At 52.6% G+C, this 25427-nt stretch overlaps 1 protein-coding gene across 2 annotated transcripts in view; it reads left to right on the top strand.

Annotated features, from left to right (window-relative positions):
* The first annotated feature begins 6713 nt into the window (after window positions 1–6713).
* The window catches only part of CPNE5 (copine 5), an 83942-nt gene continuing 65228 nt past the window's right edge, over window positions 6714–25427 (top strand). For both annotated transcript variants that reach the window (XM_054568727.1, XM_054568725.1), the window contains exons 1-3: window positions 6714–6808; window positions 21407–21447; window positions 22194–22240. In XM_054568727.1, the coding sequence (XP_054424702.1) occupies window positions 6714–6808; window positions 21407–21447; window positions 22194–22240 (183 nt within the window). The remainder of the gene's footprint in view (window positions 6809–21406; window positions 21448–22193; window positions 22241–25427) is intronic.

Raw genomic sequence — 25427 nt, 5'->3', positions numbered from 1 at the left:
CTGGTGCAGCTGGTTCTGGTTGGGTGAAAAAGCCAGATGGTGGGAATGGGGAGATATATGGTCACCTCTGCCCTTGTTCTGGAGGGTCTAGAGATGGCACATAGGCATTTATCAATTAGTAGTAATTTAAGGGGAACCATCCCTTGAAAAGCTGCAGTGAGAGAAGAAAGGATCCAGGAAACTGATTTTAGTGAGAGCTGCTGTTCACTTTTATCTGCAGTTGCTGCTTCTTGGCAAAACAACCTTGAGTGAATTTCTTTCCCCTCTTTAGGGCTCAGTTTCCAGATATATAAAATCTAGGTGAGTTGGATTATCTTTAAAGTCCTTAGCAGCACGGAGGTTTCTAACCACAACTAACAATACTGAGCTAAATACTGGGTTAAATGAGGGGCGGGGGAGGGGGAAGTGGCAAGCTCTGATGTCTGTGTTGAACCCAGTGGAAAGTGGAAGGGTTAAGGCCCCAAGCACAGACCAGGCGGTGCTGGACTGGGCCCTGTGGACCTGTGAGGGTGGGGACCTTGGCCATGTTGGCAGACACTGAGGCTCCCGGACGGGCCCCGAGTCAGGACTGGAATGAGGCAGCAAGGTATTGGGCACATACAGGGGCCTTGGACCCGCAGAGTCCTGGGTTTGCATCCCGTCTCTACCACTTACTTACCTTTGTGAGCCTGGGCAAGTTAAGTTACTGAGCTACTTCAGACTTTAATTTCCTTATCTATAAAATGGAGCAGGTAATCCATTATTCTACAGATTCCTAGAAGATAAACTCAAAATGAGTGCTCCACTCCACTGGACAGAGCTTTTGAGAAGACTGGGTCTCCCTCATCTCTATCCCCAGTTCACCTAGCAGAGCTCCTGGCACGGAGAAGCAAAGGTTGCATAAATGGGCTTGCTGTGAGGATTAAACGTGTGCCCATATCAAGTTCTCACTGCTGTGCTTATTACATGGAAGGTCTCAGTAAGCAAAAATAAATTTATAAGAATCCCTTCCCTTCTCTTCTCCATGGTTCTGGCCAAGAGGGCCCAAAGGTTCTCTATCTGATAGTTGTCAATTCAACAACTGAATTCATAACAGTTGCTCAATAAATGTTTTCTGGACAGAAGGCTAGATGAGACATCGGGTTCGGGGGACAGGGACTCAGGCCCTGTTTGAAGGTTTGTTACAAAAGAGTCCATGTCTCTGGGGCAGTGGATTTTTCACTTAGCTGTTTAACAAATTGAGAACATACTATGTGTGTGTCAGGCACTGTCTTAGGAACTGGTAATGCAACAGTGAATAAGACAAAATCCTTGCCTGCATAAACCTGGGCTCTAGTGAGGAAATAGACAGGAATAATGCTGTGAGGGAAAATAAAGGAGGATTAGGAGGACAAGAGTAACAAGACCCTGTGTTAGGTGATGTGGGCAGAGACCTGAGGGTCCCAGCGGCAAGCATTCCAGGCTAAGGGAACAGCAGGTACCAAGGCCCTGAGACCGGAGCCTGCAGGGCCCATGAGGCCAGTGCGGCTGGAGTGGGGCCAGTGAGGGGCAGAGAAAGACGTGATTAAGTAGGAGAGGTCAGGAAAAGGGGTTGGGGGACAGAGCCTGTCGCCCAGTAAGTTGCAGAGTGAGATGGGAGCCAGGGGATGGTCTCAAGCAGAGAAGTGGTACAACCTGACTTTGGTTCCGATGTATCCCCTGGACAGCGTGAATAGTCCAGTAGCTGGACTGTAAGGGCAAACAGGCCTCTCTCTCTTGGAAAAGCATGAGCGTCTGGAAGGAAAAGGAGGGCATGAGAAGTGCAAGAGGAAGTCAGTGCCCACTGGGCTGCAGACGGATGCCAGGGTGGGGCAGGACAGTGTGGATTCTAGTGGAAGGAAAGGCTGCAGGGCCGGCAGGAGGGCCCCCGGGCTTCCCTTTGTCCAGATGGAACATGGACAGAGCTAGCTGGCACTATGACCTGGGAGAAGGAAGGGCCAGTGTGGGCTTTTGGTTGGGATGGTGGGGCATCTGGCAGCAAGGCTGCCATCCTCCAGGAGGAATGGGGGCTGGAGGCTTGGAGACATGGTGGGCTGTTGCCTCTTCTTCTACCCAACAGAATGTGGCTTCTCCCCATCCCTTCTTAGTTAGGTGGTCACTGCTCTTGGGTACCTGACCTTGCTGTTATTAGTGGAGTTTCTTATCAAGCGAAGAGACGGGTGATCGTTGAGTGTATCACTCTCCGCCCTCTAAGCGTTTTAGTAAAAGGGTGGGTTTAATTTAACTTAGATGGTCTCCAACCAAGCCCCTTCTAGCATTTCTATTAATGGATGGAATCAGACACCACATCCCACTCACTTCCTTACTATCATGGTGGTTTCAGGTTCCTGTCATGCCCTCTATATTTCCTTCTCTCTCCAGGGCTGCCATGTATGGTGGGGCAGGGTATTCACTGCACGAGGACACCCTGCCAAAGGAGTAAGTGGAGGCTCAGTACTAACCCACACTCTGCTCCGTAAGTCTTGTGCCCTGGCTGGCTTACGGTTGCATTTACCCAGAGTAAAGAAGACCTTTTCTCCTAGTTTGTTCTAAGGTGCAGTAGGGGCAGCCCCCACTTCCCTCTCCCATGCACGTTTCCTCTTCTCATCTTCTCTGTCCCTTTTCACCTACCATTCCCCCCCCCCCCACCCCCGGCTTTAAACAGGAGGCTCTAAATTCAGTGTTTACATGGAGCCTTGGCAGGGAGGGCACAGCTGCCTCTGTGAGGAGCTCTGCCTCCGAAGCCCTGTGGTGCTTTTCCTCTCCTTATCAATGCTGAGAGTTGCTTCTCAAAATTGCTCGGCCGTCATTAACACCACGGTTAAGGTCAGACGAGAGCATGTTTGCAGTCTTAGATGGCAAAGGCAAAATGCTGATGCTGATTATTCCAGATCTTCTGGGCATGGCCCATTCCGTGTTCACAGTTCTTAATCAAGGGCTGAATATTGGTTACATGGCGGCGTGGGCCAGGGCCATGGCTAGTTCTAATCTGGCTGCAGCACCTGCTGACTTCTCTGGACATCTCTGGGGACCTCAGTTACATCCCTCAAAGGAGAAATGACCCATCCAGTGGGAGCACCCCTGGGCTGCTTTTGAACCATGAGCAATTTATTTGAGCAGGGACTGTGAACATTTTGCCCCGGGCCTGATCAGCAAGTTTTGTGTTCTGGGGCTCACTGGTTGACCACATAGGTGAGGAGTATCCCTCAGATCAGCCTGCCTTGTGTCCCCTTCTGAAAAGCTTCTGTGCCTAGAAGAGGTCAAGGCCTATGGTCCCTCACCTCTTGGCCTCATATTCTCTCTCTGTGACCTCACCGTGGCTTCAGCCAGACCAGAGTCCCAAAACACAGCCCCCTGACCCTTATCATGCTGGGCCTGTGCCAGAAGCGCCTGTCAGCCTTGTCCTCCAGGCAGAAGTCCGTCATCTGCAGCAGCCACTGTCCTGTCGATGCTCTAACCGTTCCCTCTTCTCAGTGCTGCAGCCCATCGCCAACTGCCAGTGCTTGCATGTGTGCCTGAAGTTTTCTCTGGTTCCAGGAACCTGCATTGCCACTCTGTGCTGGTCAGGCCAGAGGTCCCAGGGAATGGATGCCCTCCAGAGGCGGCCCTCAGCCACTGAACCAGTGACTGACTTCAGTTGGTGTCTACGCACCCTGCTCCCTCACCATTCTGGCAGGCTAAGTTTGAACAAGGTCCCATCCTCCGTGGGGAAGAGCCCTGGTTGTCCACAGCGATAACTGGCTTGGCAAACCAGCTGCTGGATGCCTTCCCTGTCTCACCACCACACTCCTCACATAGTGTGTTCTTAATCTCTGAAATGCATTATTTCCATTCAAATCTTTCTCTCAGGGTCTGCTTGTTAGGAAAACCAAACAGACATCATCTTCATTGTCCTTTTCAACGTAACCTCATGTTTCTAGTTTCCCTTGACTATCCCTTGTTCCCACTCCTGGGACAGAGTCATTACAGGTCGTGCTTATCTATTCCAAGGGCCCTTAACATCTCAAAGGCACTCCTCATGTTGCATTGGGGCTGGCCCATTCTGCATGTCCTAGGGCACCGAGGAGTCTGGGAACTCTTTGGGGACAAATACTGCTCTTTTTGGGTCTTTATTCTCTGAGCTTAGGACAGTGCCTGGCACAGAGCAGGTACCTAATACAATTTCTTGCTGAAGAACCAGCAGGGCAAGTGCAATGACCAAGGGAGCTGGAGGGAGAGACAAGTTGAGAATCTTTCTAGAAAGAGTCCACCACTTACCTGAACAACCTGCAATGGCTCCCTATTATAGCCATCCCCAGCAGGGCCTGATGTCATAAACGGCTTTTAAGTTGCTCAATTATCTGGCCCCATCCAAAGAGGCATTCAAGTCTCTTGTTCAGAGTCAGGCTTTGTTTTCAAATGGCCTGGGTTAAAATTCTCACACTGCCAAGTTCCCATCTGGGTGATCACTGGCAAGCTACTTAGCTTCTCTGGGCACTAGCTTCCTTATTTATTAAATGTAGATAATAATACCTCCCACCTATAATTACTTCGAGAACTTAAATCTGTGCATGTCTGGCCCAGTGTAGGCTCTTTGAAAATATAATGGTGGTTATCATTGTTCTCAAGGAAGTTTCCCAAGTGGCCCTATCACAGGCCAAGAACACAGCAGACACTCAATAAATACTAGTGGAAGGAATGAGTAATATAGTCCACAAGTGGGTTTGGAGCAGTGTCTAGGACAGGTCTGTGGAGGTAGGGGTGTGAAAAACAGAGAGAATCCAAGTCTAGTTTTGTATCCCTCAGGGAAGGAGGCCCAAATTATTCTAGTAGGGCGGGCCTCGGGCCGAGACCGCAGTGGGGCCTTCCCTCCCAGCTGTGCCGTCACTGCCCCGAGAATGCCAGCGCCTCTGCGCCGTGGGGTCCGTCTCAGGTGGCGGAACTGAGTCCAGCCAGTACCATGCCATGGGTAAAAGGAAAACACTTAACCCAGGCTTAGGAATGTGTTCTTATCTTTATCTTTGACTGTGGCTGTATCCGATGGTCCGGGAAACTGACTCCACGAACCAGCTGAGGGTCTTTGCGAGAGCAAAGACCCAGGGCGCGTGGCTTTTCCAGGTCCAGCCTCGGGCTCCAGGACTCCCCGGCCCCGCCCCACTCGCGGCCTAGGGGCACGGCAGGTGGGCGGCGGAGAGGGCTCAGTCTCCGCAAAGCTTAGGCCCAGGCTGAGCAGGGGCTGCAGGGGATTTTCCGGAGACGAGTTCGCCAGCTCAGCCCAGAGAATTGGCCACAGCGCAGCGGCCCCAGGCCCGTAAGGGCGAGCTGGAGCAGGGTGGGGCTCGGCTGGGGAGGGGAGACGCCTGAGAGGTGCCTCAATGTCCCCCTCGCTCCCAGGGCAGGGATCAGAGCCCCATGCGTAGCAGGCACCTACTCCGTGCTTGTGGCTTAGAAGCCGGTGGAGCTCAGGCCGCCCTCTCAGTCTGGTGGAGGAAGCTTCTAGACGCGGGGCTGGATCAGGCGTGTGGTCACGAAGGGCCAGGGATGGGGAGGGCGCTGGCGCGTGGCTTAGGTGGCTGATCGGCGTGGCCAGGCCCGGCAGGAGCCAGAGGCGATGGGGACGAGCCCAGGCACCGACCCCTTCTAGGCCCTCACTAGAAAACCGAGGCGGCTCCTCAGGGCTCTGGGGTCGCCCCCACACCCCTCACGTGGGGGCACACTCGGCAGAGAACTCCCCACACTTTGGGTATGTGTATGGGGTCTCTTTTGTACATGTCCCCCCTCTACCGGTCGCGCCCCCCACCCCCCCAGCTTAGAACCGCCTCAAACAGGTGCCCCTCGGTTCACACATCCCTCTCCCTACCCCCACTCAGGTCGAGCCCCCATGAGGAGGTGGGGGAGTGGGGGATCCGCGCAGATGGAGACGCGCACGGCCAGGACCATCTCAGGCTGTCCCCCCACAACGCCCAGGCTCCCAGCCTCTGGAGCCGCGTCCCCACGCCTGCCACGCGCGCGCACACACAGACACGCTGACACACACACTCACCCGGCGCGCAGACCCCGCCCGCGGCCCCGCCCCGGCCCCTGCGGGAGCCCCCTCCGGCGCTCACCGCCCAGTTAGCAGCTCGGCCCGGGTGGCGGGAGGCGGCGGTTTAGGGTAGATTTGATTTTCCCGCAGCTCGGGTGACCCGGAGCCGCAGCCCGAGCAGAGGAGGTGGCGCTCGCAGCCGCGTCCCCAGCCCCGCCGTTGCCCGCGCCGAGACCCAGGAAGAGGCGGTCAGCCCCGGCGCTGTGGGCTCCGCGCTGCCCGCGTCCCGCCAGCGCCGCCGCCCGCGCCCCACCAACCCCCCACGCCCCCTTTCTCTCCTGCACCCCTTCTGCCCCCGCCCGAAGCTGCACGCCCCTCTCCACGGCTCTGCGCGTCCCTCCCGGCGCCCTCGCCCCGCGCCCCTCCGCCTCGCCCCGCTGCGCCGCAGCTCCCTGGGCTCCTCGCCCCTCTCCACTGGGCCCCCAGCCTCCTCGTCGCGGGCCCCGCACCCCCTCCTGGATCCGCGGCCCCCGCTCCTTCCGCCCCCCTTCCCTCTCTCACTTCCCACGCCCCCTCTTCGAGCTCCTCTCGCCTCCCTTTGCTGCCCAGCATCAGCTCCGGAGTTGGGGGAGAGCCCAGGGTTTCAGTTGCTCCGAAGAAGGCGTGAATCGCTCAAGGGTTGACTAATTTGGGGTGAGGGTCGCGGTGGGCGATGGAGCAGCCCGAGGACATGACGTCGTTGAGCGAGTTCGACTCGTTGGCGGGCAGCATCCCGGCCACCAAGGTGGAGATCACCGTGTCCTGCAGGTGAGCCGCCCGCTGGCCGGGTCCCCCTGTCCCGCCCATGGACCCGAAGCCCCGGGGCCGTGTCCTCGCCTACAGGAAGCACCCCCGCTAAACCCCCGCCTGTCTGGCAAGAGCCCCTGCCCAGCCGTGGGTAGCGACAACGGAATGGAAGCCAGGCTTGGGGTCGTACACCCGAAAGTTTGCACTCAGGGCTGTCGCTGCGAGGAGATCTGAAGACACAGGAATGGGGGTCCAGGCTCCCGAGGCTGGAGAGGGAGGGAGGGAAAGGCGATGCCCGGGTCTTTGTACAGGTTATTTCTGATCAAGTCCTCCCCAAATCGAGAAGTGATCGGCCCCATCCCTCCCAGCCCCTGCCTTCCTGCCCTCCTTTCCTCTCTTCTCCCAACAACAGCCTTGTCCTCTCCTCCCCAGGCACTCACTGTCCCAGACCCCAGGGTTCTAAAAGCCTTTCTCACCTCCAAAACCAAAACTGACTCCTGGAAAAGGATCGGATTGACTCATTCTTAGAGGTGTGGGTAACTGATAACAATTTTAGAGGTACTGTTAAAAAAACAATAACTTGGGTACAAAATCTTAAGCCAAAGGACTAGATCACTGAGTGTGTCATTTTAGAGTCCAGCAGGGGAGGGGGAGGCTGTTTTTGTGAGCTCCTACCCCAAACTCCTCAGCCATGTCACACAGGCTTTGGGGTCACTTCACCTCAGAGCTGGACATCTGCCAGGTTCTCCTATCTGAGGGGAAGGCTGCCCCAAGCAATAAGGGGTGCGGGTGAAGATGGGGGGACTTTTTCCTAGTGGTCACCCTGTGGCTGGCTTAGGGTTACTGTCTTGCTCGGCCTGTGAGGGGCTAGGCATAGCCCACCTTGAGGTCCCCTGAGATGCCATCCCCCCTGCCGCAAATGACTCGAGTCCTGGCTGTGCCCTTGTTCCAATTCACTCACCCCATCCTCCCCCAGGCCCCCTTTGGTCAGGCCCTTCAGCCGTCCGCGTGGCCCTCCACCCCTGTATTCCAGGCGGTGGGGAGGCTCGGATAGTGCCAGAGGACCTGGGTTGGGGGGTGAGAGAGGGAGGGACGGCGGGGGCGGGGGTTGAGGGTGAGTGAGAGTGAGGGTTGATGTGAAACATAGCTGCCCGCCTGTGCCAGGCTCCCATGATAACTCCCATGTCTCTCCTACGGTCCTGCACACAGTGCTGTCAGAATCATCTCCCAGCGCAATTTGCCTCTTGCCATTGCTCTGCTGGGAGAATCTTGATGGCCCATTAGCTCCAGTCTCACCACCTCAGCCATCAACAGCTGCCACAGCCCTCCCTCCCTTCTCCAGCAGGTCACACTTCCCTGTACCTGACTCTCCCTGCCTCCCCCCAACCCCAGCCTTCAGCCATGCCTGTGTCAGAGCTGTCTCAGGATCCTCCCACCTCCAGGCCCATGAACACCCCATTCCTCATCCGGAGTTCACTCCTCCTTCACCGCTGCCAGTTCATGCCCCACATCCAGGCTTGGCCTCGTGCCCCCACTTCCAGCCATCCTTCTCACCCACCGGACACCCAGCCCGCATCACTGTCTTCTGTGTCCTCTGGGTCCCGAGAACTCAGCCTGGGCCATGGGCCCACTCACGCACTGAGCACTTAGCCTCAGAAGACATCTCAGGTATGTAGACTTCATCCCTCCTCCCCCAAAACAACTCTCTGAGCATTTGAGGGTAGATATCCCCACCCTGACTCATACCCAGGAACTCTTTACTCCAGTGGTGAGGAGAAGAGGCAGAAGGCTCATGGCATTGTGGCTTTGGAGTCAGACACCTTGAAATGGAATCTGCTCCACCATTTGGGGCTGACTTTTAGCCTAGCTTTCCCCCATTTGCAAACAATGAGAAACCTCATTTGCCAGGTAACTCACATGCTTCGAAGAGTGGCTGGCACATTGTAGCAGACACTTGACAAATACTGTCGGAGGAATTAACTTACAGGAATAGAGGATCATGAAGTAACCAACACACTATAATGCACTTGCCTGGCACTCGGTGCTCAGGAAGTAGGTAAAACGATCACCGGTCAATGTAAGGCAGTAATGCTGGGCCTCTCCTGTTTGCTCCCTGGAAGAAGACGTGTCAGACCTTTTGCCTAAGAAGTACCTCCAGATGCATTTGAGATCCTGGGGAATGTGATTTTGGAATCAACCCTGGTGTCTATTCCCTCTCAGGACACATGATCCATCAGCCTGAGGAGGGCTGCCCCAGGCCCTGTTCCTGCTCCCTGAAAGCCAGAGGGTGGAAAATGGGTTTTGGTAGGAAAGAGTGAGGCGGGGGGTGGGGGGGTCCCCTGGAACAAAGGGGAGGCCGGAAAACAATCTAGGTGGGCTTGAAATTGTAAATCCATCTCTTTGCCTCAACCAAGTCCAACTCTCCAGGTTCTAGAAGACAGGGGAGAGGGAGAAAGGAGGGCAAGCAGAAAAGCAGGAGAGGAGGACAAGGATGGGGAAGACGGAGAGCCGCGCAGAATGGTTTTCTCCAGGATATTCCACACTCCATAGTCACCAGTTAATGAGAGTCAAGTCCTCCTCCCTGCATCCCATGGTCAGCACTGACTGGGCCCCGGAAGGAGGCTATGGGGTGCCCCTGCTCCAAGCATCTAGGTGACACCTGCTGGTGGGCAGGGAATAGTAGTAGCAGGACTGGCAGAGGGGTTAGTGGAGAGAGAACTCCAGGGGGCTTCAGAATGAGCAGGTGGAGTCGAGGGGGGCCATTTTTCAGGGAACCGGAAATCAGCATCCTGGGGGCCAGTTCCCTTCCCTCTCCGCTCCTTAGGAAAGTTCCTGCCACCTCCTGCGGCCCTGGGCGCTCTCTGCTCTTGCTTGGGGGGGACCCAAACCCCTGCCATGCCCATTCGAGGGCACCCTTAGCCAAGCACAGCTGCCGGGTGCGGGGGCACGTCGGAGCCTCAACACAGGGTCACAGCCGAGGCCTGGCCAGGCTGCCGCCGCTGAGGGCCCATGACGCTGTGGGATGGACATGTTTGGGCGCCTGCTGTAGGCAGGGTACCTTCTGGGCTAATCTATAGTCCGCTCCCAAATCATTGTTTTTCACTGACTTTGGTGAATTTAGGACCAAAGATCAGAAAGTACCTGGTTGTTTGGCCCAGTAGTTAAGAACATGGGATGTGGGATCTGTGTACCTGGGTTCAAATCCCAGCTCCGTCCCTGTGACGCTGGGTAAACTACTTAGCCTCAGTTTCCTCATCTATAAAGGAAGTATAATAATCCTTATCATAGTCAGGAGGATTAATCCATGAATAGTAATTTATGTTGCTCATTATTTGGTACCTGAAAGTAAATAAAAATCTGTCTCTCTAGCTGAGTCCCAAGGCCTGGGAATCTGGTGCATTTAGAGGTTTCGAGTGAGTAGGGTCAATGGTTTGTGGAAACAGACACCATTGTAGGAAGTGTGAGCCACAAGCTTCTCTTTCCTCTGGTGTCTGTTCCAGACCTTTCCTGACTTTGTTAGCCTCCCTGTAGGCTCAGTCCAAACCCACCTGTACAGTGTCCCATTCCCCAAGAGTTGCACTCTTTTTCTAGGTTTTATGCATCATCTGATGCAGGGATCGGGACCAACTTGCTGGTTATAATTTTTTCTGTAACAGGAAACGTTTGCACTTCCGCAGGGTCCTGCTGGAAGAAGCACACTTCCACATGGCGGGGCTTCCGAGACCTTTAGAGAAGGCAAGGGGGGAAGGTGGAGTCCAGAGGCAGACTTGCTTTTAGCGCTGCTGGAATCTCTCAAGCGGCTGCCCTCACCCCACCAGCTGGCAGGGGGCTCATGGGCAGTTGTTGCCTCTGCCCCAGAGATGTTGTTTTCTGCTGTCAGTTCAGTCAGTGTTTTGCTGCCCTGGGGCAGGAGAGGCGGTCTAGCTCAGGAGCTGTGTGCCCGAGCCTCTCCCAAGGGGTGTGAATGCGCTCTGAAGGCTTTCTTCTGACGAGGGAGCTTTGGGAAGGAGGGCCTGGGGGCACCGAGGCAGCTGTCAAAGTCAGTGCTAGAAAAAAGAGGTCCGGTCAGCCACTGAATGTGCCAAGGCATTCTTTAGTGGAGCCAGGGGAATAATAACAGTGGGATTTATTAAGTGCTCACTACAGTGCTAGGCATTTCACATCCGCATTAGGCTGAGCCATGTGCAAGTGCCTATACTCAACAGTTTTTGACCTACTCAAATAGCTATTTGGTTCAAACTAAGACTATTAGTTTTCAATTCCTGTGTAACAAATTACCACAAACCTAGCAACCTAAAACAACAACCTTTTATTATCTCACGGTTTCTGTGGGTCAGAAGCCCAGGCACAGCATCACTGGCTTTCCTGCTCAGGGTTCCCCAGGATGAAATCAAGGTACCTGCAGGGACTATGATCTCATCTGAGGCTTGGGGTCCAAGCCAACCTCATTTAGGTTTTTGACAGGATTCAGTTTCTTGTAGCTGTAAGATTAAAATCCTGTTTTCTCGCTGACTGTTGGATTGGGGTGTCTCTTAGCTCCCAGAGGCCACCCTCAGATCCGAGCCATGTGGACCTCGCACAACATGATAGCTTTCTTTTTCAAAGCCAGCAGGAGAGTTTCTTCCCAGTCTGCTATGACAGCCGTATATAAAATAACAATAGTCACAGGAGTGAGTGTTTCATCATATTCCCAAGTCCCACCCATGCTCAAGGGGAGGGTATTATGCGGGTTTGTACACCAGGGGGCAGGAATCTAGGGTACTATCTTAGATTTCTCCCTACCACATTACTGGATCTTTCTAACCTTACAATCCTATGGGGTAGATAATAGTATCTTCTTCCCTTTATGCTGATTAAGAAATCAGGGCTCAGAGAAGTTAAAGGAACATACCAAGGTTACACATTTAGTACGTTTTGGAAAGGGGGAATTCAAATTCAGTTTCCTCAAACTTTAAAGTTTCGAGCACTTCTTGAGCTAGGAATGGGGGTCTCCATGAGGAGCTCAGTAGGGTCCTGGCTACCAACCATGTGACCAAGAAGTCAGTGTTTTCTCTCCAGGGATGGGAGGAGTGGCCTTTTTTGCTCAAGGATGCCTCTGGCTCTGGGAGGCAAACCCAGGACTGGAGGAATTCCCAAGGAGTGGAGACCAGAGAGACAAGGGATAGCAGCCAGACTTCCATGCATCCTGACCATATGGTGATAGCTTACCATCTCTCCTTTCCTAGCCCACAGTTCTCCCTGCTCAGACCCAAGGCCATTGCTGAAGATGACCTACCATTGGGAAGAGAGGGCGGGGAGGCGGTGAAGGAAATAAGGCTGTAAAGCTCTATGGGGTACAGAGGAGTCAGGTTCAGTTAGAAATACTTTAGCTCTAGGTAGCAAAATGTTTGATAGTGATTCAAACCTAAAATACATTTTTTTTTTCCCAGATTACAATGAATCTGAAGGTAGGTTATCTCAGTGCTGGTTACTCAACTCACTTTGCCATCGAGAACCCAACTACCTTTGTATTCTGCTATCATGCAAATGGTGGGCCTCGGTATTACAAAATGGCTGCCTGTTCCAGGCATCACAGCCACGTCCAAAGATAGGAAGCAAGGCACAGTGCCAAAGACCTCTCATTGAAGAATTCTTTTTTTCTGGAAAGCAGAACCCCTCCCAGAATCTCTCAGCAGCCTTTCCACTCTATTTCAAAAGCCAAAGCTGGGTCTTATGTCTAACCCTAGATAAGTATATTAGTCAGCTCAGGCTGCTATAACAAAATACCATAGACTGAGTGGCTTAAACAACAGAAATTTATTTACCACAATTTTTTTTATCCTCACTTGAGGACATGCTTATTGATTTTTTAGAGAGAGAGGGGAAGGGAAGAAGAGAAACATCAATGTGAGAGAGAAACATTGATTGGTTGCCTTGTGTGCCCCCAACCAGGGACCGAACCTGCAACCTAGGCATGCGCCCTGACTGGGAATCAAACCCTCAGCCTTTTGGTTTATGGGATGACATTATAACTAACTGAGCCACACCAACCAAGGCTACTGTAATTCTTGAGAAGGGAAGTCCAAGATGGGCGGATTTGGTCACCAGCACAGTTGGGTTCTACTTAGGACTTTCTTCCTGGCTTCAGATGACAGAGAAAGAAAGAGAAAGCAAGCTCTCTGATGTGTCCCTTTAAGGGCACTATTCCCATCATAATCCCACCCTTATGACCTCAACCCTAACTACCTTCCAAAGGCCTCATTTCCAAATACCATCAAATTGGGGGTGTTTTAATATATAAATTTAGGGGAGTATACAGTTCAGTCAATGGCAACAAGAACTCTGACTTCTGGGTATCTCCATCAAATACTTAACCAATGTGGGTTCTATTAACAGGAAGAGAGTAAGGAATGCTTGCTGTTGGAGAGCCATGGACTCTGCCACAAGGAGGAGTCCCAAGTGATCCCTAGGCTACTTCAGGTCCTGGGGATACAGGGGCCCAGGTTTTGGCTTCTCTGAGGACTAGCTCCTTGGATTTTCCTGCAATCAGTGGACAGCCAGTGTTAGGTGACCAGAGACTGATTATCCAAGCACAGCATAGCTGGACCCCTGACTCTCTCTCTTCCTGCCAGTTTCCTGGGCAAGCAAAAAAGACCTAGTGTGATTTCAGAACATTGCAAGGTGCCTCTGTTTCCTGATACCACTCAGCTGTGCTGGCCTAGCATAGTGCCTGAAGGTCCCAGTAGGATAGCTTTATGCCTTTCAGTCCTGAAGAATTCTGGGCAGGACCCTGAAAGTCAGTGAAGCTCCTTACTTACCTTCTCTGAAACCTTGGCAATGTCATTTAAGTTCTCTAACCTGTCTCTCCATCTGTAAAATGGGTGAAATACTGGTCCTGTCCACATCCTGTAGGATTATTATGAAGACACAAAAGATTATGTTTGTGAAGTTCTGTATAAAGTAGAATGTGCTAAATAAACTCAATAATGATTTAGGTACCAATAATTGATCACTGCTGACACATCCACTCATTCGACAATTGATACTGATCCTCGTTTTCTATTAAGAGACTTTTTTTGTGCCAAACACAGTTCAAAGAGCTGCGGATAGAGTGGTGAACAAGATAGAAAAATCCCTCCTCTCAGAGAACTCACACTGGCCTTGGTAGTGGGGAATATAAACAAACACATACTCTTTTATTAAATAATGTCTGGTAGAGATAAGTGCTCTTCAAATATATATGTGTTTGTTGTGGATGTTTTAGACAAAATGGGCAGGTGCTATTGAGCTGAGAACCAATGGATGAGAAAGCCGTCTGGGGGAGGATCTAGAGCGAGGGAGAGTCAGATAGAAGAGCACGTACAAAGGCCCAGTGGCTCAGAAGACCTTGGTGTTCTTGCAAAACTGCAGGCAGGCTAGGCTAGTGTGGCTGGAGCAGTGGGAATCCCCAGGGAGGAGTGGAAGAGGATGACATCAGAGAGGAAACGGGGTTACAGATTATGACCTGTGCCCATGTTAAGGAATTTGATTTATTATTCCAATAGCAGTTGAGGGCAGAGTTTAACGGGAGTAAAGTGATCCTGACTGGCCTTCTAAAAATTTTCTCTGGGTATTGAAAGAGAATGGACTGGTGGAAGGAGGGGAGAGGCAGGAATTGAAGCACATTGCTAGGCAGGAGGCCACTGCGCATCCAAGTGAGACATAATGGTGACAGTGGCATGAGGAAGAGTGGGCAGTTTGGGAAGTGTTTTTGAAGTAGAAACCTTTAAGATTTGATGAATGGGCCCTGACTGGGTGGCTCAGTTGGTTGGAGTGTCACCCCTGTACACCAACAGGTTGTGGGTTTGATTCCCGATCAAGGCACATGCCTAAGTTGCGGGTTCCGTCCCTGGTCGGGGTGCATGAGGGAGGCAACCAATCTGATTGATGTTACTCTTTCACGTATTTCTCAATATTTCTCTCCCCCCTTCCTCTCTCTCTCAAATCAATAAAAAAAAGTATTTTCGAGTGAGAAAAAAAAAAAGACTTGATGAATGGGACAGAAGCGGGGCACAGGGAGAGAGGAATCAAACACGCTTCCTATATTTCTATTTTAAAAGCTCTACTTCACAACAATTGCACAAGGCAGGTATGTGACTCCATGCACAGATGAGGAAACTGTGGTTAAGTAGCTCGTCCGGGGTCACAGAATTACCATGTGGCCCTGGAGATTCCAGCGTGGATGCATCTGAGGCCAGTCCTTTGGTCACGCAGCATGGGAGGGATAATTATTACAATAATTAATAATAATAAAAATGCAAATAGCCCCAGGAAGAAGTGTGCTCTAAGCCATATGAAAATTGGTTTTTGGACCTTGGCGAGGAGACTTGGCAGGGAAACGGTGCACATGGGCGAGGACGGGATCTGAAAGGGGAGAGGGGCGAGTGCCAGGGGCTGGGAGCCAAGGTCGCTCTCCTCCCCGGGTTGCTCAGAGCCTCGCCTTGGATCCCGTCTGCCTGTGTGGGCTGGAGCAGGAGACGGAAAGCCCCCCAGCTCTCCTCAGTCCGTTCCTTTGGGAGCAGCCCTGGTGAGGCTGGTGGCAAGAAACGGTGGGTGAGAATGTGAGGGGCACTTCTGGCTGAGGTGGGGCTTTGGGAGACCCTGGGGTTTGGTAATGCAGACCCTTCCTGTGACATGTCCAAATGGGTTTGGGCTTCAGAGTTCTATCTGCCTGCCGTCCAGCAAGGTAGGTGACATTGGGCACAACTCTCAGCTAGCTGCCTTGCCTATAGCACAGGGTGACATCTACCTCCTGGCCCTGATAGGTAGAGTGAATAGGGTGTCACAGATTAAGTATCCAACAAAGGATTTGTTGTAGGTTATGGCATTCCTTGCTCATCTGCTCTGCCTGCCTGGAGGGTTGGCCAGATGTTTGGTGTTGAATTGCTCCATAGAAAATGGGATGTTGCTGGTGGGTCCCCTCAAGCTCAGAGGTGTTTATGGGTCTCCTCAGGTTTCCTGTTTCTCCCTGATGGTGGCTCCCCTGTCCCATTTACTCTCCTCAAGGAATGCCACACAGCCAGATGGGCAGTGGTGGGCAAGAGCATGCCAGCACTCAGGGTCATCTTCCAGCGCAGCACTGGGGAACAGAGGGGAACATGGGCATCAGTAAAAGCCACTCTGTTCTCCATAGGCCTGTAGTGAGCACTTACTGTATACCATGCACTGGATTACAGCTTACTATGTGCTGGACACTGTCCTAACTCTTTTGCGTATATGAATTATATTCTCAGAAAACTCCTAGGGGAGGATTCTTATTACCACCACGTTACAGATGTGGATACTGAGGCACAAAGAAGCTAGTGAGTCGTATAGCTGATAATAGGCAGAGCTGGGTTTGGGACTCAGCCATGAAGCTCCAAGTCTATGATCTCAACATCCCCGCCTTTTGTCAGAGGTTGGAGGGACGCTTAGGGAGGGTTGTTGTAAAGAAAACAAACCCTGTTTTCCTAACTTTTTCAACCTGATGAACACTTTGGGAACATGATGAAAGCCCTCCAAAAAGAATGCATTTATATGTACCAATGTGCCACATTTTGCTTACAGTTTCAAGGGATCCGTGGAGCCTATTAAGGACCTCTGGTCCAGGAAAGCTGAGGGCCGGTGCGCCTACCCTGCTTCTCTCTACACTGCAGCCACAGTCCTGGCTCGGCGTATCCATGCCGTCTTTGTGGGCTTTCTTAGAGGCACGGAGGGATGTGCGGTCAGTCCGCCCAGCGACTCAGCTCGCGACTCAGCTCAAGAACAAATGTATCTTCTCAGACTGGGGCTCCCTGAGGACAGGGCCCTGTCTCCCCTCAGGCTGGGGCTCCCTGAGGGCGGAATCTTTTCCCATCTCTGACAGCTTCTAACCTAAACATTTTAAAGTCTCCCAGATGGGATGCTGTTGCCCTTAGGCTTTCTCCCTTATCACCAGCCAGGAGTTCTCATTTCAGCACCCCCCCCGCCCCGCTTTCTCCCTTTGCTGGGGCCTTGGAGACTTCTGACCTCAGCACCAAGTTATGGTCATTCTGTCGCTGCCACTGAATTGGAAATGGTTCCTTGGGGGAGAGTGGAGAGGCATAAAGCTCTCAGCTCTGCTTCCCTGGTCTTGATTTGAGGAACAAAAGAAGCCAATTTCCAGGCTGCCAAACGGTCAACTGAAGGGTTTTATGCTCTTTTGGGGAAAAAATACATTTGCCTGTTGGAAAAAATTTATCTTTGAGCTCTCCTTCTATCTTGGAAAAGATAGAAGGTAGAGAAAAAGCCCTCAGGGTCTGGTCTGTCTGTGCCTTTGTGGTTCAGGCCCTGCTTGAGGACCTGGTTTCCTGCCCCTCAGGTTCTTACTGGCTGTGTGACTGGGGGCAAGTCCGTTACCCTCTCTGAGCCTCAGAGTCCTTAGTGATCAGGTGAGGATCACGTAAGAGCCTTCCCATGCTCACGTGTGTGTGTTGTTGCAGTGGGAGGAGCTGAGGCCCTAAGACCCGGTGTCCTAATGTGTGGTATCTGGACTGGACTGCCGTTGTTGGAAACTCTGTGTGTGTGTGTGCGTGCGTGTGTGTGTGTGTGTGTGTGTGTGTGTGTGTGTAGCTTGCTTAAACATGTCTCCTGGGTCCCTGTCCAGACCTACAAAATCAGACTCCAGGAATGGGGCCCAAGAATCTGCCTTCTTACAAGTGGGAGAAGGGGCAAGTCCCAAGAAGTTGAGAGGCCCATTGCTCATGGGGTGAAGCCACCATCTCAAGGCCAGGAGGACAGGCTTAATGGGCCCTGACGTGTCTGTCAGGTCAGGCAGTTGGGGTGAGGCACAGGTGGGGCAAGGGTGGATGAAGTGAGGGGTCAGAGAGAGGTGTGGGGTGCAGGGGCCTAGGCAGAGGGGCAGGAGGTCCTCAAGTGAGGCCAAGGGCAAGCCTGGGGCTGGAGTGAGGGAGCTGCCCTCAGCCAGTGGGGGCGTTCAACACACACTTCACAACAGGGGGCTGTGAATGTGTATGGAGGGGGTGGGCTTCCTTGGAACGGTGAGGGTAGAGGTGGCTATGTCACCTATCCTATCTCTCCTTTGTCACCAAGTGAACCTGAGCACCCACCATGGGAGCGACTGCTCTGCTCAGCACCTGGGCCGTGACCATTGACCCATTGGACAAGCCTCACTGTGTCCAGGTGCTCCAGAGCGGTCCTGAGGGAGCAACTGCTTTTAGCCCCACTTTACAGATGGGAAAACTGAGGCACAGGAATGCCAGTAACTTGTCCAGATCTGGGATGTGGAGCCAGCATGTCTGACTGTAGCTCATGCATTTAACCATTAGGCTCTCCGGCTAAGAGGAAGTATCAGGGCTTGCCCTGCCCATGACCAGACGCCATGCCAGTGAGGAGACAAGGCCTCGCTCACCCATTTGGCCATTGCTTTGGTCTGCCTTCATCCACCCAATTTGCCAGGCCCCTGCTCTGCGTCAGGGACCGGGCTGGCCCGAGGCAGAGGCGGGGTCCCTGTCTTGGAGGAGCACACCGCCGGAGGGAGAGACAGACACACCCCTGCCTTTGCAGCCCAGGGTGTGCTGAGTGCGGGTCAGAGGGTTGTTCACTACAGGCCAGAGAGAGCTCAGGGGAGGGGAGAGGAAATGGCTGTTGGGCAGTGTCTGTCCAGGAAAGGCAAAATCGAGGAGGAAGGATAGGAGTGGGTCTGGAAGGACGTAAGCATGGTCTCAGCAGTGTGGAGGGAGGAGGGCTGGCATTGCCCTTGGGTACGTTGCCAGGATGACCCATGCTCCAGGGCACAGTGAGAGTCCTGAGGTCGCTGGGCAGGGAGCCACCAAAGCTCGGTGTCTGCATTCTATTTCTTAGTCCAGCTGTGTGCCTCTTGCCCATCTGGGAGGGGAGGCAGAGCTGAGGAAAGCCTGACAGCTTCTCATTGAACATAAGGCACTCCCCGCCTTTCGTCCCTCCCTCCCTCACACACACTCACACACACCACACCCCCGTAGGCTGAAAAGGCTGAAATCCAGGATCTCGCACTCTTTGATACTAGCCTAGACATGACTAAACCTGAGTTCCAGACCCATTCTTGGAAGGGACCCAGACCTTGGAGAAGTCACTTCCCTTCTCTCTGAGCTTCACATTCCTGATTTAAAAGGGATTGAAAACAGCGACCTCTGAGGTCCCGTCCAGCTTGGCCATTCTAGGTTTTTATGTAATTATAGAATTTCATTATAGCATTCAGAGAGAAACTGCAGCACTTGCTATAGTAGAGAAGCTCTGCCCCCAACCCTTTTTCTTCCTTTCTAGCTCCTCACCATGTCTCAGTTTCCACCACCGTAGTCATCTCTGGTGTTAAGGCATTTGGCCCTTTGTTTAAATCAAGACGGGTGCTCCTGCCTCCAAACTTAGCACACCCCGGGAGGGGGATGTCAACCCAGGTACAAGCCTGCCCACCTGGGTGTGGATGGACATACATTAAGTGGTGCCTCACCTGTAGCTCCTGCTGCCTAATTTTCAGAGCTGCCTCACGTAGCATTTCCCCTGGTGCTCTCTGCCGTGGGCTGGGAGGTTAATCAGATGGTTTCCAACGTGGCAGCAGGCTGGGAGCAGGTCTGGTGGAGGGGTGGTGGGAACCAGCAGAGGAATTGTATGCCTGTGGCGTCATGGAGAGCTAGCTGGGGGTGGCCGCCTTTAGGAGAGACCCCCGAATGAAGAGACTGGAGTGGAGGATGGGGATTCGGGGATCTCTTTCTCAGAGACATCTCTGGGAATCTGCTCGAGGACTGGAGCTGGGTGCCTCATGAGCACAATCTGGGACCTCCCCAGGCAGCAGGGGATGATGCCATGTGCTGGCGCCAGGTTGCTACTGCATCTGTCTATCTGTCCATTGGTCTTTGGCTTCTAAGTCAGGACAGGGGTTATAGGGGACTGAGCTGAGTGTGGGGTCAAGTTGCACAGACAAGCTGTCAGTCCTGATGGCTTTGATGATGGTGACTTAGGGTAAGGCCTCCTTCTAGATCTTTCTTGCTCTACCAGTACTTGCTGGGGGGAGTGGCCACTACCTGGGCCTCATTCTCCTCCTCAGGAGAAGGTGGCGCACATGACCCCAAATGTCCATCCAGCTCTGACATTTGGAGTTGGCTGTCAGGAAGTCACAAAGACCCATGTGGATCATTTCTCCTCTCTGAGAAAGGGGATCAAGGGGCACAAGGGCCCATGGGGGAATGTGGGAGTGGAGAGGGGAGAGGTAAGATGACCCCCGGGGCCAGCTGGGAGGGAGGCGCAGCAAGGCTGAGCTGGCTGGCCAGGTCAGAGCTTAACTTTAGGGCAGTGAAGAAAGGGTGAGGGGTGGAGCTTGAGCAGGCAGGAGGGGCTCATAGGGAGCTCCTTCAGGGATGGGGCATGTTGGGGAGCCTTTGCCCAGTCAACACGGGTCTTCAGTGAGCAGGTTCCCTGCGGTTCTGTCCCATTGGGCCCCTCTGGGAGACTGGAGCATGCCTCAGGGGGTGGGAGTGGGGAGGGGAGTGAGGAAGTGCTATTTATCCCCAACTCCTGCCTGTCATTGGTTGAGGGCTGCCCTCTGAGTGTAAACTGTAAACCGCCTGCCAAAGAAAGCCCTGGGAAGAGAGAAGCAGAAGAAACCATAGGTGTATATAGGAATGGGGAGGGCTGAGGAGATGGCACAGAGCATCAACAGCCTTCCAGGCTGGCACTATTGCTGTATTGTACAGATGAGGAAAAGGAGGCTCAGGAAGCTTGAGTCATTTCCTGTGTTGCTTCCTGCCAGCAGCAGGTCACTGAAGGATGAGAAATAGCAGTCGTGCAGAACAAACCATTGTCTGATTTCCCTGTGCCTCCACTTCCACATCTGTAAGGTGGGATGATGCCTGCTCAGCACTGACCTTGTAGGGCAGGGTGAGAATTGGGAGCTCATATTTGCAGAACACTGGGCACAGTGCCTGATCCGTTGCTGCGGTTCAAAGAGCAGGAGATGTGACTGCACAGAGGTAAGGCACCAGGGTCGCACTTGTTAAAGACCTCTCAGTGCCCCAAGGCTGTGACCATCATCTTTCCGTATGCCTTCAAGTTTGTTTACCAGGGCCATTTGTTAGCTGTGGCCTTGACCACAGGAGGACCCTGTTCAAAAGAGTCTGCATCCACAGGAGGTGCAATTCATTAATCCATCAGCACAGACGAGACACAGAATAAACTGGCTGTAAGTAGAGCCGCGGCTGAAAGAATGGGACACTGGATGGGTGTACATTTTGATGGCTTGATTTTATTTTCTGAGAGACAGACATATGGAAAAGAGGAGTTTCTAGAACAGGTTAAGACATTGGGCAGATTGAGATTTGGCCCAAGAGTGAAGGGCTGAGGGACCCAGAGTACCAGAGTGAATGCGGTGATGGTGGGGGTGGTGGGTAGAGAGCCACACTCCTTAGGAAGCTGAGCCGAAGACCCCCCAGTGCCCGTCCTGTAGGCTTTAATGAGCCGGATAAATGGTGCAGGAGGAGCCTCCTGCTCTTCCTGTGTTGTCTGCGGCCAGGCTGGAGGCAGCAGCCTCCAGGTCTCAGTAGTGGCCTGGATCCTCCCTGATCCTCCTCTCCTAGGCTCTGCTAATTCCTCTTCTCTCCCGCTTTCTTTCAGGAACCTTTTGGATAAAGACATGTTCTCCAAGTCTGACCCATGTAAGTCCTGCTCTGACAATAATAACAGTAACAACATTGGGACTGATTGCAGCAGCCAACACTTGAGCCCTTACTGAGCATTCAGTACGTGCCCAGCTCTGCTCCAGGTGCACCAAGGCTCTTTCACCAATACTTTCTGGAGAAAGAACTGGGCTGTCTGACCCTTCCCAAGCCCTGTACTTGTGAAGCCTCAACACAACCAAGTGGGTTGGGATGGGTCAGGGTGACTGGGCCTGAAGTTTTCAGTCCCAGGAAAACCAGTATATTTGAAAGCCCCATTTGGCTGTGGTCTGGGGGAAGGAACACTGATTTGAGAGTCACAGTTCTAGCCCAGAGAAATGCTACTCAAGTATATGACCTCAGACAGATCATTGGCCTCCTCTGAGCCTCAGTTGACCATCAGTGGAGGGGCTGATGATAGTAATAGGTCTTCCCAGGCTGCCTTGAGCCCTAAAGGCATGACCTGATTTTCAGATCGTGCCCACCTACCCAGCCGCCTCATACTTCTCCGTTGCTCAGGCCTAGACGCGAATGGCCCTGACCCCCTTCCCAAAAGGTACTCCTCCCAGACAGGGAGATGTTCTAGGCCCCATTCTCCAAGCTGGCCAATCGCCCTAGACCCAACACTGCTACCCAGACCTGAGTCTCCTGAGTGTCCTGACCCTCCAGGGCACCCCCACTCTGGGGAACCACCTTCCTCTTAGCCTGTCTGGCGTGTTAACACGTTTTTCCTCCTCTCCTCACAGTATGCGTCATGTATACTCAAGGAATGGAGAACAAGCAGTGGAGGGAGGTAGGTCAGCCCCTTTCCCACCATAGAAACACCAGCCTATCCCTGATTGTAGTCTGCTTATTCATTTAACTCTGGAGATATCCCACCTGATGTTTGTAACTGCAACGTCTGAGCCCAAGGGAAGGATGGTAAGGTGTGCAGAGGGTAGAGTCTTGCCCTGCTGTTGCAGGGAGAAACTAATGGTGGACTGGAAAGTTCCTGTCCTCAGGAAGCCCTGGTCTGAGGGAGACACGGCCCTGCCCTAGGGGAGCGCCAGTTTAAGGGGAGACACGGCCCTGCTCCCAGGGAGCCCCAGTCTGAGGGGAGACTGGTGAAGCGCTGGCCCACCAGAGACCTCCATAGCCTGAGAAACATGAGTACCGCATGTAGCATCTTGTCTCACCCACAGTGGCCATCCCATGTTTCTGACTAATGTGAACATTCAGTTAGGTAAACCCCCTGCCCAGGAAACTTCAGAGACTCTTCTCTGCTTTGAATTGGTCCCAACTCCTCAGCTTGCCTTCTCATTCTATGAGGGCACAGGACAGGCTGCAGGTGTCTGAATCAGGGTGCTAGACCCCAGTGCAGCGGGGGTGTCTACTTGGGGGGCCAGAGTGAGAACAGCCAGTGAAGCTTCATTAACTCAGGCTTCAGCACTGCCCCTCATTAGCCTCAGGGGTGGACTGGCCAGAGCCTCTCCTGCCCTGTTCCCTGTTCCCCCAAGGTGTGGCCCGGAGCAAGTGGCAAGAGGGGGTGAATTTTATCCATAAAATACATAGGAAATACTTGCACATAGGCTGGGCTAAAGTTTACTTTTTTCACTTTCCAAGACTCTACACCAACTGAAGCGCAAACCAGATTGCAGGGGAAACATTTAGCCTATTTAAATGAACTAATTACTTTTGAGGCCTTTGGCCAAGCTTCATAGAAAGCAAGAATGTGCTAATGCCTTAGTGATTCATTCAGGAAAGTGTGGAGAGGGCTCTTCAGAAGGACACTGCTCTACTGGTGGTTACATTCTGTAATGGAGACTTGTTTCCGTTTGGGTCAGCTTCCCGGATTGTTACCGCGGCACCTGCAGCGTGGGGGAGAAGAAAGGGGGAGGTCTCGCCTTCAGACACGCCTGTGCTTCAATTCTGGCTCCAGCTCTTTCTGGAGGTGGGACCTGGGGCAAGTTGCTTAACTTGCCTGTGCCTCAGTTTACACATACGTAATATGGGGATAGGACCTACCTTGCAGGCCTGTGGTGGGTGTAACGTGCCTGGTACGTAGTCATTGGTTGGTGAATGTCACAGTACAGCATCATCCTGAGTGTTCAGGGCCTTGCTGGCCACAACTCCATTTCAGTCAATATTTGCAGCAGGGAGCATTTATGGGGTGCTGGGCAACAAGCCAGGTGCAGGTGACGGGGAGAGAGGAGCTGGGCAGAAGGACAGGCTTCACCCAAACACCAGCTGGAACTCAGGAGTGTACAGCCTAGAAGGGGAGATTCGCGTGCATGAATAATCCTAACAGGAAATGGTGAGAGGTATCCACGAGAAGAGAATGGGAGTTCAGAGGAGAGAAAGTTACAGCCATGTTAATAGCTCATTGGAGTTTCAAAAATGGAATTTGACTAAACACAAGCCATCTGGCTAAGGGGTGCACGCTGTGGAGGACAGGAGGATATGGGTCAGAGGGAATTTCAGGGATCGTCCGACTCAACCTTCTCATTCTATGAGGGCACAGGACAGGCTGCAGGTGTCTGAATCAGGGTGCTAGACCCCAGTGCAGCGGGGGTGTCTACTTGGGGGACACAGCACAGGGAGATCATAAGTGAAGATGCTGTCTGAAATGATGAACCAGCCATCTTTTGTATCCTTTTTAGGCAAAGGAACAATAGATTTGCGAAGAAAAGACAGGACAAAGCAAAGACATTTTAGTTCGGGTGCTCATTACTGAGGAATCTAAACAAAGTTTGGGCTTGGGTAGTAAATTAGTAAAGGAGTGACAAGCTTTGCTTAGACAAGCTTTTTGGCCCTGGACTCTTTAACTCTAGAGATAACGGTGTCTCTCTTAGCCGGCCTGCAGCGAGGAGAACATCTTCCACAGCGGAGACTTATTTCCCGCATTCAGGGGAACAAGGACGGATCAATGTGCCCCTCTGGCACTGGCTTCCAAGTAGCTAATTCCAAGTAATTGACATGTTACTGTGTGATATTTGGGGGTGGCCTGCTCTGGGCCCCGACAATACCCCTAGAACACAGGCTTCAAGCTATTTTGGAGAAGAGAAGATGCACTCAAACATATTGAGGTCCTCCTTGTGCCCAGTTCGTGTGTGATGCCCAGGAGAAAGTATCAGGAATAGAGAATTTAAAGAAAAATCCAGATCTATCTTTATGGAACTGGCCCTGGGATGGAAGGCTGCCTTTACCAGTGAACAGAAACCCGTTAGCACCATTCCACTTGCTAGCTCATTGCAAAACATCTGTCAATGGAATCTCGACTTCCTATGACCAGAGGGAGTCCAGTTCCGGCCCAGCAGTTCCTCCAGGCAGTGCCCAGACCCCAGGTTTGCACAAGTCTGCAGAGGATGAAAGCTGTTCTCATAGCCTCTGGCTGCTGGGTTTCAGCTGATTTTAACTATTTAGGTCATTTTAATGTATTCTGAGAAAGCTCCATCTTCCCAGAACCTGAAACTGTCACTACATTTTATGAAAATTGACTCAAGATGTGATTTTAACCGAGGAAATCAAGCACTATTTGCATCGAGTCTTGCCAGGGCCTTCTGCATGTCCCAGGGGGAGGTAGGATGACTAGGTCGGAAGGGTCCCAGGAACACTCTTAGCGGGAAGAGGGACATAATAGGGAGCACCTCCAGGTTTCCCATTTGAAAAGTGTGTGGGAGGGGGGCGGTGATCCTTGCCCATCCCTTGCCAGGTGGCTGCCCTGGCCGAGGGCCCCTTAGTGAGGAGGAGAGGGTTATTCCAAATCTTAGGATATCCCTCTGATTGAGCCATATCACCTGCAGACTACGTGGCCCCAACCGGTGTGCCCACACGTCCCTGCCACAGCGTTCAGTCTATTTCTGAGCAACCTCAGCCTATTGAACATTTTAACACCAGCTGGGGATGATAGTTCATCACTAAATATTTGGAATAACACTATCAGAGCACCTTGTATGTGCCTTCACATAACTTTGACTCAATGAGCATGTGTCAGGGAGAAT

Source organism: Pteronotus mesoamericanus, unplaced genomic scaffold (assembly GCF_021234165.1).
Source record: "Pteronotus mesoamericanus isolate MK-2021 breed Mesoamerican mustached bat unplaced genomic scaffold, CSHL_Meso_final contig_20, whole genome shotgun sequence".
Taxonomy (NCBI): domain Eukaryota; kingdom Metazoa; phylum Chordata; class Mammalia; order Chiroptera; family Mormoopidae; genus Pteronotus; species Pteronotus mesoamericanus.
The sequence above is the reverse complement of the archived record's forward strand: the minus strand, read 5'-3'. Positions and strand labels throughout refer to the sequence as shown.